Raw genomic sequence first — 18,070 nt, forward strand, 5'->3', positions numbered from 1 at the left:
CCATTTAGAAGTTATGATCAATGTAAAAAAAAAATTAAAAGTAGGTCAAATGTCAAGGTCAAAAGGTTCAATACCAACGGAAAGGTCTTGTCACAAGGAATACCCATGTGAAATATCCAAGCTCTATCACTTATTGTTCAAAAGTTATTAGCAAGGTTAAAGTTTTCAAAAAGTAGGTCAAACTCCAAGGTCACGGGGTCAAAAATGTTGGTACCCACGGAAAGGTCTTGTCACAAGGAATACTCATGTGAAATATCAAAGCTCTATCACTTACTGTTGAAAAGTTATTAGCAAGGTTAAAGTTTCAGACAGAATGACAGACAGGACAAAAACAATATGCCCCCAGACCTTCGATCTCGGGGGGCATAAAAAGTTGGGGGGGGGGGGGGGGGGGACTGTTTGACCTACTTATAGCCCTAAAGTAGGTCAAGGACAGACCAATCCAGCTGAAATGCAAAGTCACTCTTACACTTCTTCAGGTAGAAATTTAGCTGCAGAACTGTAGCTCTCTGAAAAAATATTGTGATGGAACATTTTTTCAGAGAGCTACAGTTCTGCAGCTAGGAGAAATTGTGACCAAATTTCAAAGTTGTACATGCATATGTTACGGAAAAAAGTCCGGAAAACACGACCTCAGATGGGAGGACAGTCAGCCAGACAGACGCACGGACAGTGCCATAACTTAATACGTCCCGTCTACCGGTAATGACAGGCGCGTAAAAATGTGTTTGTATAACATGATGAATGAAAGATAGTTATGTTATAATGATATAGATAAAAATACACATATATATATATATATATATATATATATATATATATATACACATGTATATGGCCTGTCCGATACCTTCAAATAATGAAACAATGACTGCTCTATTTCACTTATTTATTAAATAAAATATTCATAATTGTTCATTTTAAGCTTGCATTACACAAGAAATCTTGTACACCCATGAAAGCACAAATCATACATTCACATCAAATGAACACGCCCACTGAACACATCAAATGTTTTCTTAATTCCAACAGCATGTTTGAGAGATATCAAAAAGCTAAAATACAATTCAACTCAAAATGAAATTTCCTCCTTAAAGTAAAAAATAAATAAATAAAAGTTCAGAAAAGCATTTTCTGCCATTAAAAATCACTTACACTTTACAATAAAAAGTTCATTTGAATACCATACAACTGAGAAAATACACACAATTAATTTGTACAGGCAGTAACAGATAGTACTTTGGCACATTAGTTTATTGAACAGATTAGTGGTGAAAAACAAGATACAGATTTTGGCTTTTTGATATATAATTCCGAACAAGGGGTGAAATTACTGTAATATCTCTGGACACTTTTGATACAGTACTGAAAGTTTCGTACATATCTTATGTTAGAGCAACATCCAGAATAAAGTCACACATACAATTGAGTCATGGTTTCTATGGCAAACTGACAAATTTACATAATTTTCACTAGCATACGTTATACAGGGTAATTCAGAATAACCTGTTCTAACTCTCACAAAGAGCAAAAAGTTAGCAAAGACACATCAATATAACATCAACTCAATATTCATGTTTAAACAATGTGAAAAACATAAGCCTTCCTAGTATATTGATTACATTTATAAAATAAAATGTTCAAAAACACCCCTTTTCCATTTAGAAAATGTTAAAAATTCCTTAAATTTTAAGATGACTTTCAAGTATACTTTTTAGACATTTTTTGTGCAAGATCTTTGTTTCAAGTCCCATGTATTTTTTGCTTTACGAGTTCAAAGAGTTATAAAAAAAATTTCATCCCAAAACAAAAGTCTACTAGGTTTATATTTAGAGAATAACAGTATTCTTTACAAAGAGAAAAACCCCACTGAATCTTATGTGAAAATACCATGCACAAATACCTCAGTAAAAGAAAATACTGGTGTTCTTGGCTGTGTATATAAGTACAAGTAAAATCTCAATTATAAACTACTTATGAAATCACCCAGTACAGAAGTTTTCATTGAAGTCTTAAAGGTACGAAAGTCAATATTATCTTTTAAATGGATATCAGGAATTTATAGGTTGCACAATATCAAATACTGCCTCGGCAGGAAGACTGAATAAGCAAAGCTTTTAATTTACATGTACGCCCAACATTTCATTGGTTACTACAACACGCATAACAAATTTATTTTTCTAGTATATTGTATATTGTATCATGGGTGTTGATATAGTTACTATGTTGGCCATGGTAGAAATCTTATTTCACATCCATCCATGAAAATCGAGAATTTAAATTTTAACTCTCTATTCCATGTCTTAAAAATCCCCTGTACTTATTTAAAATGAAATCTCCCATTTCCTGGACATCGATAATTAAATTTTCCTTTCTATTTCATGTTTTAAAAGTCCCCTGTACTTATTTAAAATGAAATCTCCCATTTGCTGGACATCGATAATTAAATTTTCCTTTCTATTCCATGTTTTAAAAGTCCCCTGTACTTATTTAGAATGAAATCTCCCTTTTGCAAGTTGTGCAGTCTTCTTTTTGTAAAAAATTTTTTCATCTGTGTAAGCAGTATTTTCTCAATCTTCCCCAAATTTAAAGCACCTATGTCAAGCTAATCTGTCATCTAACATTATATTTTACATTACAGAGAAATCCTCACTTGCAGTTTAAGATTCACAGTAGATAAATAAAAAACTGACGAGTGCATCTAAATCTTTAGCAAAGTGCAACTTACAATAATAAACAAAATCTATAACCAAAAATTTTATAAAAAAAAAAAAAAAAAAAAAAAAAAAATCTAAATAATAAAAAACACAAGCTTCTGGTACAAAAACAACACATAGCAAACAGGGCGTTAATTGTGATGTTGACTAAATGACTGTACACTGACTGATATTGACTGGAATGAATAACACGTATCAAATACAACATGGCTAAAATGTGTGTCACACTAATCCTACATACTTATAATCTGACAAAATAACACTGAACAACAGTCGCGGGTCTAATATACAAATTATCTTCTTTATGTTGACTGTAGCATGGAAGTTGATCAAATGTTAACCATCTATGACTGGAATCAAATATATCACATATATACTCGATGATTCCTCTTTCTAATTTGGAATCCACACAATTGCACTATATAGATACAAACGGAAGGCTTTCACATCATAACAATCATTTTGTGGAGAGTGAAATTTTTGAAGTTGTATATTCAGCTAGCAACAAGTTATGCAGATTTTTTAATTTCTTTGAATTTTTCTGTCATCATTCGAATAATTTACACTTTTTCACTCCAGAACTTCATTAATGCATAAAGTATAGGCATAAATTTATTTTATTTTCAAAAATCTGATGACAGTTTAGATGCACTTTCATTTAAATAGATGTATTTCCTGGCAAGAATTTTTTTCATCATTATAATGAACTTTCACTTGATCTAAACCTAAATATGTGTGTATATATCTGTATGTGTGTTCTATATATCAGCTTGTTTTAGCATAATATCTCTGGAATTTTTCCTGCACATACTTCCTTCTAGATTATGAAAATAACTTTCGCTTACAAAAAGGAAGTAAATGAAATGTTCACATATTGCACAAAAGTCACCAGTTTTATACAGTACACATACTTTCCTGTTCATAAGTATTTTTACATACACTTATTTTGTTCCCTTATCAAAATGAAATTTAATCTACATAGATGTCTTATACAAACTTCTCTTTCACACAATGCACATCTGTAACTGCAGGATTAACCCTGTGTGTTTTTATGTTGTATAATACATTGTGAAGGAACAAAGCCTGTTTGATGCATTTTGTCCCTATTTCAAGGGAGATTAGTCCAACATTTGAACCCTGTACAAATTGGCGATTTTGTAAATCGACATTTTTGTAAATTGACTTTCCTTGACGCTGATGTACCCTGGAACTGTCGATCTCAGCAGCAAGGACATGCCTGTTCTTGTGACTACGTTAAAGTCAATATCAGTAATTATCATCATAACCGTCATAATTTGGTGCCTGCACCATATTCTCATTACGACGCCGTTGACTTCGCCTCACTGCATCAGCTCTTCTGTACGGCTCATTCTTCAGATCTACAATAGATTTCCAAAAAATGTACAATAGATCTACAATAGATTTCCAATAGATCATATTAGATTTTCAATATATGTACATTAAATATACAACATTGTTATGATTTTTTTCCTGCCACAATGACATACATTCAATGGTTATATTCAGCCATCAAAAACTAAAGTTGTGACTAAGTACCCCAGAAAAGGATATCTAAAATACTGCATATTTCATATATACACTGTACATACATGTCCTAAATTTGTGCTACTCAACTCCATGTACAACAAGTAAAGGGTCAAACAAAAATTCAAATATTCAGAAAGAATTTTCCTGACATTACTATTTATAAGATGTTCATGTTATCATCAGCTGTATACCAATAGTGGGTTTTTCTGCAGGGTTATAATTTTGGCTAATTTTAGTGGTTTGGTGGTATGCAACCAAATTTTTAATAGCTAAATTTGCACCCACAAGAAAGATAATCTCTGTATAGCAGTTGTTTTATGTAGCACTCTTCTGCTTGGGAGGTATGTAAACTAGGTTTATTTTTGTCAGTTGTTTCTGACGACAGACTCGAGCAGTTTTCCTGACAAGTTAATAACACTACACTGTCTATCAATGTTTATGTTTTGGAACTCTATGTCCACCAAAATATATTCTACTAAGATTATTTGTATTCCTATATGTATATGTATGAGCTAGCAAATCACCAAATTTTACATCCACAGAAAAAACTTGCTATACAGTAGCATCAGTTATTTCAACACTACAAAGTTACATCTTTAGGAAGAATGTAATTTCCAAGTGACCTTGAAATTGTCAAGATGACCTTGGGATTGAATCGTGATACACCACAAGTAGTCACAGACAACCCCTGTCTAGTGTACATGTTTACAGATTTTCAGCTCTCAAAATGTCGCCCGGAAAAGAATTGTACCTATTCTAACAAAGACCTTGATATTGTTCTAAATGACTTTGTGTAAGAGTCATGGCGTCGGTGGCCTAGTGGTAAGGCAGTCAGACTCTCGACCGAAAGGTCGTGGGTTCGAGTCCTGGCCGCGGCATGGCTGACGTTGTGTCCTTGGGGAAAGGCACTTTACATGAATTTCCTCACTCCACCCAAGTGTAAAAGGGGTACCTGGCTATAGACAGTGAAAGATATTGTTAGAATGTTAGTGCTTTAGCGCTTGTAACGGCAGCTTGCACTGTATGCTTCCTAGGAGGTTGAGAAAGTTCTAGATTGATATAAGGTCTGCCGGGGTAATAATGTACATTGATTATTGTAAAGCGCTTTGAGCAGCATACGCTGGAGAATGCGCTATATAAAACCAATCATTATTATTATGGCATCATGTCATAAGCAACCTCTTTATCAAACTCCATTCTATAGCCTAATCTACACCAACACTCTGCGACATGTATGTACAAAATGTACTAACAGTTGTAAGCTGACATCTTTCAACATTATGTTCTAAAAGAAATCATATAGTACTAATATAAATAAGTACATTCCAAGTGTTGAACATCCTTTGATGTACTGGTTGTAAAGTGTAACCAATAGACTAGTCTAGCACTAGCCCCCCTTTGTTCCTTACCCAGCAAGATGTCCTCCAGAGCCCCATGATAGACTTCATCCTTCCCCAGCAGTTTCTTCTCCTTTATCTGTCTGTTTCTACTCTTCAATTCTGTGACCACAGCCTCCTGAAAGAAGTCACAGAGGTCAAATCAGTACAATTAGGTCACGAAACAAATGGGTCAACAAACACACACTGTACATTGCTAAATCAAAAGTATTACAAAGTCAAATATTTAAAATGAACAATGAACACACTAAACATGAAATTTCAATTTTAAAAAAAAAATGATTTTGATAATTGTTGATTGAGTCCTCTTTACCAAAGACATTCTCCAGACACCTAAGCCCCTACAGATTAACCCACAGCCTACATACATTTAGGGTTTTTTTACATTCTGGAAAATTACATATAGTTCAAGAATAAACAGGATTATACATTTGTGACATATTGTATACAAAATGAACCCTACAACACTCCACCAAGTGGGAACTTGAGCCCCTTATATATATATACACATAATTCATACCCAATACATTCTCTAACTCACAGTACACATTTTCCTAAAATGAAACCTTCCTTCAACTCTAGGGATCCATATTAAAAGAGGTGTGTTTTATCTCTCCTTCCTTTCTCTCCTTCCCCCACATCCTAACACCTCTCTCCTTCCTTTCTCTCCATCCCCCACATCCTAACACCTCTCTCCTTCCTTTCTCTCTATCCCCCACATCCTAACACTTCTCTCCTTCCCCAGCTCTCTTCACCCCTCCCTTTTACCCTGTCCCTCCCTACACTATACACACAGGTCTTATATCACCTGGTTACAACTAGAAATACCTATTGGGAATTCTACAGAGGAAATTATCTTCTGGATACACATATTACTTACCAGAGGAATCTGATGTAACAAGGAGGTGTACAATGTAATCATTTATAAAACAAAATGATCAAACCACACAGAAACATGGACATTTCCTCTGAGATACATTGAAGATAACCCTAACGTTTGCAACTTAATGTCCATACTCCAACTATCATATTTCATGAACTAAACAATGTTGTCATCTGGAGAACTCTCAGTACAGTAATGAATATGCGATACAGTGTACCTGGTGTCAAAATTTTGCAAGTACAATTTCATCAAAATGCCTTTACTAAAAAAACAGATGCCTATACAGAGCTATATGCAATATTTACATAAATCATTGTTTTATCAGTAAATAAACAGAAAACTGTTTCATTGTAAATGAAATTTTCTTGATGAGAGCTCTGACCATTCAAATTTGCCTATCATACCACATACAAATTATCCCATGCTTCCATTTTTTGGCCCCCCAAATACAAACAACATTGACATTTATTTCTTAAACACTATACCGTTAAAGGTAAACACATTGTGAAACACATTGTGCTGCCAGCAGGTGCTTGATTGTAAAGGTAGCTCATTACACCAAGATCTATACTTTTTATGACACTACATCACAAGATGTGGCGAATTAAATGTTTAGTGAAATATTTTGTATTCACTTGTTTGCCTCCAACATCATACATAGCTCAGTGGATAAAGTACTGGGTTAGTGACCCTCAGATCCTGAGTTCAAATCTGCCAGAGTCTTTTGTTCATATTCATTGAAATAAATGTTTTTTGTCCAAAACTGTGTATTTTCTGCATTTTTGACACATGCACTTATTACATATAATCATATCTTTCATAATCAAATCATTTCGTGCTGACTTAATAATAGACTTTTTCAAAGTGTAGTGAGCTGCCTTGAAATGTGATTCTGTTTAGACAGACACTTGAGATGGAGTATGGTGACATAATCACACATCATCACGTACATGAATTTATACAATTAGTAGTGCCAAACCTAAAACACAATACTGCAAATAGCTGTTGTGACAAAGCTATCAAATTCTTATCAGTGACATATTATCAGAAAACTTAAGCTAGGATATACATATAAAGCCAAAATAACACATCAAAACTAGACAAAATCATAAATCTGAAAATCGATCTTGAAATGATGATATAGTGCAATATACAAGACAGCTGGTTAGGTACCAGATGTAAGCTTCATTAGGTAATAACAAAACTCAGTCTCACACTGCTTGAACTTTACCAGAGATACAAGCTTTAAACCATCCACAATCACTCTGGTTTGTGCTTTACAGGCATTATCTCATGTTAGTATCAATAATGGATAAAATGGAATTTCCACCAATTCAAACCTGCCTTACATGTATATGACAAACTAACCGACCATTTGGTGAATGTATTGGACGATGCTTTTCACTGTGCTGTGCTTAACCCCACCTGCATTTATCCCCCACCCCCACCCCTCTTCTCCCTACACCACATTAATATTTTTTTCCGTTTCATATTAAACAAGAGGCCCATGGGCCTAGAATCGCTCTTCTGATACATTGTAGAACAGGCAAAAATTCTCACTAACCAAGATTCATCAATTAACAAAGTTTGAGGATGTTAAGTCAAATAGTACCTGAAAATTTAAATGTAACTGTCCAAAAGTAGGTCATGGTGACCTACTTTTGGTCGACACACTGAAGACTCAAGATGCATCAACTGACAAGTCAAATAGTATTCAAATATAGCCGTCAAATTCCAAAAGAAGGCCACAGTGACCTACTTTTTGGTCGACACACTCCAAAGACTCAAGATGCATCAACTGACAAAGTTTGATAATTGAAGTCAAATAGCATCTGAAATATTCAGATATAAACGTCAAATTCCAAAAGTAGGTCACAGTGACCTACTTTTTGGTCAACACACTCTGAAGATTCAAGACCCATCTACTGACAAAGTTTGATGATTGTAAGTCAAATAGTATCCAAAATGTTCAAATATAGCCGTCAAAATGAAATTACCACTAGACTCATTGGTAAACTCAGACTGGTTGTCTTGTGGACTATTTCTTGTAGACTTATTTCACACGGCAATTGTGACCAGTCAACAGGGGATACTTACTCCTCCTAGGTACCTGATCCCACCTCTGGTATATCCAGAGGTCCGTGTTTGCCCAACTCTTCATTTTGTATTCCTTATAGGAATTTAGGAGATGAACCACTGTTTGTTATTTTCACCATTTCATAGTTCAATCTATTTTGGGCATAATAAAGTGTATGAAAATCAAATGGAAATGAACATTAAAAATGCAAATTGGGTGGGTGGAGTAGTGGTGGGGGTTGCCTCTTGACTGCCTACAACCTTCTGTTTGGGCCTGCAACCCTTGAACTAATTTAAATCAGGCCTACAACATTCTGCTCTGGCATGCAGTCTGTGCACTGATTCAGAGCTACAACACTTTTTATTCTGGCCTACAGTCCTTGGACTTATTCAAACAAGATAAAATGAAATGGAGAAATCTACTTGGATTGCTTGTTGTCCAACCTTTGTTGGAAGTTGTTTCATTTCATTAGCTGAAATTAACTATACGAACTAAAATTGACTATATGAACTATGAACTCACCAAGACTTACAATGTACAGTAACTCTACACTCAAATGCAAGTCTTTTAAGAACTGAGAAAGAGCTGAGCATAAACAGAAATGAAGCACTAGCCTAAGAAGTTCCCACAAAGAAGCAAATGAGAGTCGATAGCACCTAAAATACCAGCTGAAGCTTTAAAACCCACTGTACCAGAAAACTGCACCCTGTCTTTAATGGGACCTTATTAAATATGAAACCAAACTATTGCACAGAGAAAATAAGATTCTAGGCAATTTTCACAGGAGGGAGTGAAATTGGTTCAACTGATGAACAAATGGTACACTTTTTCTTCATACCAAGTCCGCAGCTGTTAGAAGTTCCTTCATTATTCCCATTGTATTGACTGATCCCCAGACATCACAGAACAAAGCTGGCATACACTGAATGCAGACACTACATGCATATTCCCAATCCGTCCATAAAATACACAACCCCAATCATACGTTATGTTCCCAATCCGTCCATAAAATACACAACTCCAGTCGTACGGTATTGTCAGAGATCACACTCTCAGAATTTTATCAATAAACTGGCCGTGAAGTACACCCTTCTACATTTCAGATATACTTCAAAAAAATTTAAAAGCTAAAGAGAAAAGGTTTGTGAATAATCTGAATTGTTTGAAAGGAAGAGGGTAAAAATCAAAACCAACTGTTACGACTTAATGCACAACACCAAGACCACAAGAGTACTGTACCTTTTCTTCGTAAACATATTTCTGAAAATTTTGAATTTCCTTCATTGTAAGTATAAACATATTAGTTTTGGTGTTCCGTACATAAAACTCATATTGTTTTTATTCTGCTCCTATGTTAGCTCATCGTCACTAGCCAAGGGTTTAAGATCTGCTCCACTTTTCTACAACCCTTGGCTGCGTTAGCAAGATTTTTGTAGCTTTGAGTGGTGTCCTCTAGTGGATGGAGAAAACAAACTCTGTTTGGATTACATCATGTTCAACCAATGAAAATTTGTTTTTCAAATGGCTGCACCCTGTGAGTTACACGATGTTATATGCAAATCATTCAAAATCAATTACCGTTTTTTCACAAAGCCTCATTGCACAGTCTACACATCACCATGTTGTATGGAGACTATGAAAATCTGATTGAATGAAATTGTTTTGAAGACAATGACTAATTGTTTACACATTCCATCGTCTTGCTCGTGGTGTAACATAACACACTATCTGATTAGATGTAGGGGACTTGGCCTGCATCCAATCGTATGCAGGAAATTGTTGACACAAAAATCGTGCTAACGCAGCCAAGGGTTGTAAAGTAGCGGAGCGGATCGTAAATCCTTGGCTAGTTATGATGATGTTAGCTAAATTATATTCTCTTCTGTAAAATGTACAATGTATATTTAAGCAGTAACTACATGTCATGCTAAACAACATAGCCTTCCTCGCATACTTTACCTTCTCTTCAAAAATAATTCTCTGAAATTTGTTATTTTTCATACATGATAATGTTTCCTATGAAAACAGATATCCATATTTTGCTTATGCTCCCCTTGGTAATCAAGGTTTTATAAACAGTCAATAGCGTAAATTATTCAAATAACAGGAATAGTGTAACCGTTGCAAAGAATAAAACGTACATTTCAAAGCTAGAGGCTCATGAGCATAAAAGCTCCATGTCATCTGAGTATCGTGTATCATGCAACAAATTAAACTGCCATACTGGATAACAGCAAAGAATATTAAACATGGTCTAGAGTCAGATGACATTACAAGTACAAGTATCATCCCAACTACAACCCACCCTAACCCCAATATTCCGAAACAATCAACGATTTTACAGATCGCATTATTCAAAAATTCTTTCATGGCTTTTTTATGCCAAACGAAGACGAAAACTTGATATCCACTTTTGTTTTGTTTCCCAAACATGCTATATTCTGTAAGTTGCTTCAAATCTGACTGAATATTCAGTGATTTACAAAATAAAGTCAAATATGTTTTCTTCCAAATTTTTATCTTTTATAATGTAGATAGCCATTCTTTACATTTTGGGCCTGGCTAACTTGATCCAGTACATTGAAAGAGGCACTCGACCCTAATCCCGAACACATATTGTCATCTGCATAATGTTGTATAATCATGCAGTATGTTAACAAAAATGGGGTCACTTAAACCTTAAAACATGGCTATTGTGAAATAAAAAATAAATTCGATAAACTGCACGACACTGCCTTAAGCATGTGATGAACGATCATTAAAAGTTATCTGAGCAAATACGATAATTGGCTGCCTTTAAATAATTCGGGGGGAAATTTTGTAAATTCTACAGCTAGCTGTTACTCACCTGTGCATTCTTCTTGAAGTCTTTCTTTTTATTCTTGATCTGTTCTAATTGTTCCTCTTCATACAGGGCGTCTTCCATCTTCTTCCTCTTTTCCAACTCAACAACGCCAGCCTTATTTCAAAGTATTACATGTTTAATGCATGTGTGTTAAACATATTAGGATCCAGGTGCACAAAAGTTTAAAGTAAAATATAATTTCAGTTAGCCCTATATAAATACTAGTTACAAACTCTTGTGGAACTGAGTGTACATCATACAACACATACAATAATTACACATACTCTTTTCAATTGAATTGAATATCTAGTTTTGAGGTGTTAACAATCCCCTAGTAGAATCTGTTATAAAATTTCCCTTACTTTGAAACCTGCCACAAATCTGACAATTTGTGAGAAGAAATTAGTTGGTGAACATGTACGTGGATTCTCTCCGAAGAATTCTACAACTCGTTTGTAGGCGTCCTGTAAACACAAAGAATGCAAGACACTGAATATATATACATCCCAATACAAAAGCATTATCTCTCTCTCTCATGACAATGCTGGTGATGCAAGTACATTATGTGGTGGCTAAAATCACAACATCAAAACTCTAGACTTTCTTATCAGCGTGAATCAGGAATTCAATCTGCAATTGCTTTTCAGATTTTGGCTCATTTACAAATTCTAGAGACTGCTAATCTACTTGCTTTACTATAAAACAACTACTTTACTGTGAAATCACCAATCCCCCTATAAAATTCATAAAAAAATGTTTCCATGAATTCAAAGGAAAACTAGATATCAGCATTGAATCCTATAGGATACACATATACATGTTTTTGACATACGAAATAAAACTAAGGTAAGTTCTGCGAGTAAGCTGTAGGTGGAAAAAGTGCATAAAATGACTGCTTATTCTTATCTATAAAAAAAAAAACTTCAGGTCACCATTCAAATTCTGATGAAACTTTTCTGAACAGAGGGAGGTAACTTGTGTAAAAGAAAAGGATGCGATAAACCTGGCTTCTGTATTAAGTTGTATGAAATGAACTATCCGTACAGAGAATTACAATTAATTAACCAATATAACATCTAAAAGGTGAAAAACTTTCGTATCATATTTCTGATACCTTAACCTACCTAGGAATTCAATCTTAAACAGACAAGAGAAAATGAACTGAACAAAACTATACACAGCACGGATATAGTATATTTTTTTTACATTGTGAATACACAACACGGATATAGTATATTTCTTCACATTGTAGAATGTAGAAAACAATGTTAACAAAACCACAATCCATCAATCATACTACAGTGTAGTAAAACAGAATCTTAAAATTCTTGCACAACCAGTGAATTAATTTTGTAAATCAAACAAGCAAAATGCAGTAAAAATCTCATATGTTTGCACTAATTCATAGTTGTACTGAAATTTGAAAATCTCTTACTTACAAAAAAGTGCTAAATCATGATTACATCAAATTTTGCATCAGTTTATTGCACTAAATCTTAAATATGCCCCCCCCCCCCCTTAAAAGCTAAAAATAGATAACAGTTTATTGACTCGCCCTTCAATATTTTTGTTGGCCTAGAAAGTAATGAACTTGCCTCTGCTGTTTTTATATCGGCCTGAAGTTTTTTGAGCCTGTCCTCTGAGCTTGATAGGAAGTCCTTGAGGATTGGAGGGGCATCCCGGCTGTGCTTCCGGGCCTCATATTCTTTCTGGGTCAACTGCATGCCCTTCTCCAAATCTTTGTAATCAGTTATGATGTTTTCCATAGATACTGAAAACATTGTCACAAGTTAGAAACAAGCAAACCTTTAGAATGAATACATCCATTACAACAGAAAATCTACATGTATTTGACAAAATGTCTGAAAAAGCCACTTATTTCAATGAATATTTCACATACAAGTGACTTTGAATGTGATGGAAATGGCATCCACAAATATGTTTTTAAACCCGACAGGAATTGGCCCAGTAACTTCTTATAAGAGTCAAAAAATGTTCCAATGTTAACAAATGATGATAGAGCAAAACTTCAATTACCCAAGTATTGCTCAAGTGATTATTTCTAAAATACTCATCAAAGTTACATCAGTAAATACATGTACTCAATGTAATAGAAGACTAATACTTCCTGCCACGATTAGCCAAATACTGAGAGACTGCGAACAGAGCATACACACCACACAGTTTAAACTTACCTACTGCAGCCTTTTCCAAAAACCGCAGCTCGGAGTCAAAATTTAAGATCTCTGGAAATTTGGTTTGAACTGTTTGGACTACGAAGTGCATTAATGTGACATTTTTATCTTTGGATTTAGTGTCCGCGAGCTAAAACAAAAACCAAACAAAAAATTTTAAAAATGTGAAAAGAAATAAATTCACAGAAAACAAAGTCAGTGCATCCATTTTTGTTGTTGTTGTTGAAATTATAAACTGCATTCAACTACAGAAAATATGAGAGCCTTTAAATGACTTTTGGATGGAACGACTGAATACAAATATTTCCTCTTTAAAAGAGTTGTCTCCTATAACTGAAGGCCTATATATACATGTATATATATAATATACACTTACCATGTCCAGACTCTGGAGCTTAAAGCCATACACTGCCCCTCTTTTGGCACTGTTCATGTAGTTTCCTATTGCTAAAATGATCTGCAATAGACAAAAAGAACCATGTATTTCATCAGTTTTAGTTCTGATTTTTGTTTTTCACATACAGGTGCAGAATATCTGTAACATGTACCTTTTAGACTGTAAAATTTTATTCTAGATATTGATACTTGTAATTTCATCGATACACTTTTGTACACTTCACAAAATTACCTCTAACATTTTCCTGACTTTCGTGGAACTCCGTAACGACATTGAAGCAGCAATGATTGCATTGACTTGCTGTAAAGTAGATAAAACAAACTATCAGAAACAGCAGGTCTTCTTTCACGTCATCGTTGGATAGCCCTGGTCGATTACGCTTTGTTCCTCTCTCCATGAGGAAGTGTAATCAACCATTGGGTATCCAATGATGCAAACATGTAGATATCAAAAATCATTAAAAAAAATTGTAAGCAACGTGTCATAAAGATAAATTAAGTGCAATCTTATCTAATCACTGCTGAACATACAATAAATCAATCTCTAAACAATTTCATCATTGGATATTTCTAATACTGTAAAAGTCACATCTTTGATGATTATTTGTTCTTTCAATTTTTAAATGTGTACTTTGAGAATTCTTCAATGATTCCCAGCTGTCAAGAAATACTGTTCGTGGTTGACCTGTGAACCTGTTTTTACCTACCGGTGCAAGATGATGAACATTTTTATTACTGTTCATGGTTGACCTGTGAACCTGTTTTTACCTACCGGTGCAAGATGATGAACATTTTTATTACTGTTCATGGTTGACCTGTGAACCTGTTTTTACCTACCGGTGCAAGATGATGAACATTTTCATTGAAATTTCCAATGAAACTCATGATGTGTAACTTTTGTGATAATCTCTCTATCTTTGACAACTGAAATATACAAGAAAGAGGAAACAATAAATAATTGTGTGATTTGAATAAGAGATGAGTCGATATCAAAATATTGTATTAATTCAATGAAAGGACCTGAAGGTTCACCATAACCTGTTTTACTGTATAATGAAGTTTGGTTATAGTGAACTGTTTTTGGCTGGCCCCAGAAGTTCACTATAACCATGTTTTACTGTATAATAAAGTTTAGTTATAACAACCTGTTTTTTGCTGGACCTGGAGGTTTGCTGTAACTGTGTTTTACTGTATAATGAAGTTTGGTTATAACAACCTGTTTTTTTTACTGGCCTTGGAGGTTTGCTATAACCATGTTTTACTGTATAATGAAGTCATTATAACAAACTGTTTTTTTGCTGGCACTGGAGGTTTGCTATAACTGTGTTTTACTGTATAATAAAGTTTAGTTATAACAACCTGTTTTTTGCTGGACCCGGAGGTTTGCTGTAACTGTGTTTTACTGTATAATGAAGTTTGGTTATAACAACCTGTTTTTTTTACTGGCCTTGGAGGTTTGCTATAACCATGTTTTACTGTATAATGAAGTCATTATAACAAACTGTTTTTTGCTGGCACTGGAGGTTTGCTATAACTGTGTTTTACTGTATAATAAAGTTTGGTAATAATGAACTGGCCCTGGAGGTTCACTGTAACTGTGTTTTACTGTATAATGAAGTTTGGTTACAACGAACTGTTTTTTGCTGGCACTGAAGGTTCGCTATAAGTGTGTTTAACTGTATAATGAAGTTTGCTTATAACAAACTGTTTTTTGCTGGCACTGGAGGTTTGCTATAACTGTGTTTTACTGTATAATAAAGTTTGGTAATAATGAACTGGCCCTGGAGGTTCACTGTAACTGTGTTTAACTGTATAATGAAGTTTGGTTACAACGAACTGTTTTTTGCTGGCACTGAAGGTTCGCTATAAGTGTGTTTAACTGTATAATGAAGTTTGCTTATAACAAACTGTTTTTTTGCTGGCACTGGAGGTTTGCTATAACTGTGTTTTACTGTATAATAAAACTTGGTTATAATGAACTGGCCCTGGAGGTTCACTATAACTGTGTTTAACTGTATAATGAAGTATGGTTATAACAAACTGTTTTTGCTGGTACTGGAGGTTCGCTATAACCATGTTTTACTGTACTCGTCTACATATTGTTAAATATAGATTTGATGATTTAAGTAAGGAGTCACTTAATCCAAGAAAACTTTTTATTTTTGGAAAATAATCAGATTTCTTTTCTTTTTTAGGTTGTATGACTACATGCAACTTAGCCCCTGTACAAAACTAGACTCCCTTCAACCCTTTGCAAGCTGCTGTACTGCATACCTGTAACATGAATCTATCCTCATCTGACAGCCTGTCCAATGGTCGCCTTTCCTTTTCATATTGCTTGTAGGCCTTCACCTGCAATAATGAATGTTGGCTGAAGTTTTCAACAACTATATTTAGTATGACTTCTCCCAAAATTTGTTAATGTGAATGAAAAATAAAAATCTTTGAATTCAACAAGTAAAAGTTGTAGAATACAAAATTCATTTTCCTTGGGTCAAAAGTTTATGGTTTGATTATAATAATCACGTTTGTGTGAACATAATTTCGTAGTAGATGATATTATGGCATGATTATAATACGGTTTCGTGGACATCATTTCATAGTTGATGAGATTATGGTTTGATAATAATAATTTAATGTCCAGTTTCCACAAAGTTTCTTTTCATATAGTGCATAAAAAATTGCAATTTCTTTTTTATTGACTTCAACAATTTTCCAAAATCTCAAATACCTCAGCATCATTAGGAAGAATTGTTAGGAGAATGTCTGCCATATCTAAAGACAGGGTCTTGAGGTCAATGCTGAAAAAAAATGTAGTAGAAATACATGTAAGATTTCAAAAGTTAAAACAAGAATATTAGTAAAACTGACGGATGCTCCCCGAACTGCATCTAACCAATGAACTACTTCATATGACGAATGACTCATACAATGATCAATAACTAAACTTGAAATATTGTTAAAATGAAGGGTTTTTTTTTTCAAACGAAAGGTATATGTTGAGTGACCTTGACCTTTACAAAATAACCTAGAGAGAATTTGGTCCAATAGATATATAACTTCAAATATTGTTGAAATCAAGGTGGGTTTTTTTTCATATACAAGGTATATGTTGAGTGACCTTGACCTTTACAAAATGACCTTGGTATAAAAGTCCCTGTCCAAAGAAATATTTGTGATCAATTATCATCAACTTCTGATGAAAGGTTTAGGAGATAGGAGCTCGGACGGAAGGACTGACGGATGGATGGACGTTCCCCAAATATAAACACAAGGACTGGCACAAAAACATGAGGACTGCAAATTCTTCTATTGGTAAAGTTGAACAGCAATATTGAAGGCCTTTGAATAACTTACTAGTTGATGGCTTTGCAAACTTCATCGTTTGTAAGTTCCATTTTCCTCCTGGTGATTGCTATCAAACAAAAGAAGAAAACAAAGATTAAACTCAGGAAGGCACAGATATTTGAATTCTAAACAAATCTCTCTGAGATATTGTGACTTTTCCAAATCTTTCCATGAGAGACCATTTCAATCCTAAATACAAAGACATTAAAAAAAATATTTCATTACTGCATTTAGCTTTGACCCTGTGCCCATAAGTGTTCGAACTCCAATGAAAATTGTTGCATCAGACATATCATATGCAATGTGCATGGGCAGGTATTTTTTCAACCTTTATTACTAAAAAAAACTATAGCACAATTAAAACTACAGTAGAAGTTATTGCCCCCTATATCACATTATTACAAATAACATGGGCCATAAATGTACTCGAATTCTCTTCTCACAAAATCTGTAAAACTTTCAAAGTAGATTCAACCTTCTCAATCTTTGACATATCAGATAATTAAATAATAACATAACAGCATGATAAATATGTCATGTAACCAATCAGCAGGTCAGGTTAATCAAATCTACTGTACATCAATCAATCAATCAAGTCAGGTTAATTAAATATACATCAGATGAGTATGATTCAAAGTCTTAATGTCTAACAAAGCATTAATAA

The 18,070-nt window shown here is 34.2% G+C and overlaps 1 protein-coding gene across 7 annotated transcripts in view; it reads right to left on the bottom strand.

Annotated features, from left to right (window-relative positions):
* Nucleotides 1-875: 875 nt before the first annotated feature.
* LOC125666847 (formin-like protein) overlaps nucleotides 876-18,070 on the bottom strand; it is a 53,784-nt gene continuing 36,589 nt past the window's right edge. For 6 of the 7 annotated variants that reach the window (XM_056152039.1, XM_056152037.1, XM_056152038.1 and 3 more), the window contains 14 exons: nucleotides 17,416-17,473; nucleotides 16,790-16,859; nucleotides 16,333-16,410; nucleotides 14,896-14,982; nucleotides 14,291-14,359; nucleotides 14,039-14,119; nucleotides 13,663-13,792; nucleotides 13,063-13,238; nucleotides 11,830-11,931; nucleotides 11,471-11,581; nucleotides 10,582-10,602; nucleotides 9,862-9,882; nucleotides 5,675-5,780; nucleotides 876-4,096 (listed from right to left, as the gene is read on the bottom strand). In XM_056152039.1, coding sequence (XP_056008014.1) covers nucleotides 3,984-4,096; nucleotides 5,675-5,780; nucleotides 9,862-9,882; nucleotides 10,582-10,602; nucleotides 11,471-11,581; nucleotides 11,830-11,931; nucleotides 13,063-13,238; nucleotides 13,663-13,792; nucleotides 14,039-14,119; nucleotides 14,291-14,359; nucleotides 14,896-14,982; nucleotides 16,333-16,410; nucleotides 16,790-16,859; nucleotides 17,416-17,473 — 1,223 coding nt within the window. In that variant the 3' untranslated portion in view covers nucleotides 876-3,983. The remainder of the gene's footprint in view (nucleotides 4,097-5,674; nucleotides 5,781-9,861; nucleotides 9,883-10,581; nucleotides 10,603-11,470; nucleotides 11,582-11,829; nucleotides 11,932-13,062; nucleotides 13,239-13,662; nucleotides 13,793-14,038; nucleotides 14,120-14,290; nucleotides 14,360-14,895; nucleotides 14,983-16,332; nucleotides 16,411-16,789; nucleotides 16,860-17,415; nucleotides 17,474-18,070) is intronic. The other variant, XM_056152040.1, reaches the window with a different exon arrangement.

Source organism: Ostrea edulis, chromosome 10 (genome assembly GCF_947568905.1).
Source record: "Ostrea edulis chromosome 10, xbOstEdul1.1, whole genome shotgun sequence".
NCBI classification, from domain to species: domain Eukaryota; kingdom Metazoa; phylum Mollusca; class Bivalvia; order Ostreida; family Ostreidae; genus Ostrea; species Ostrea edulis.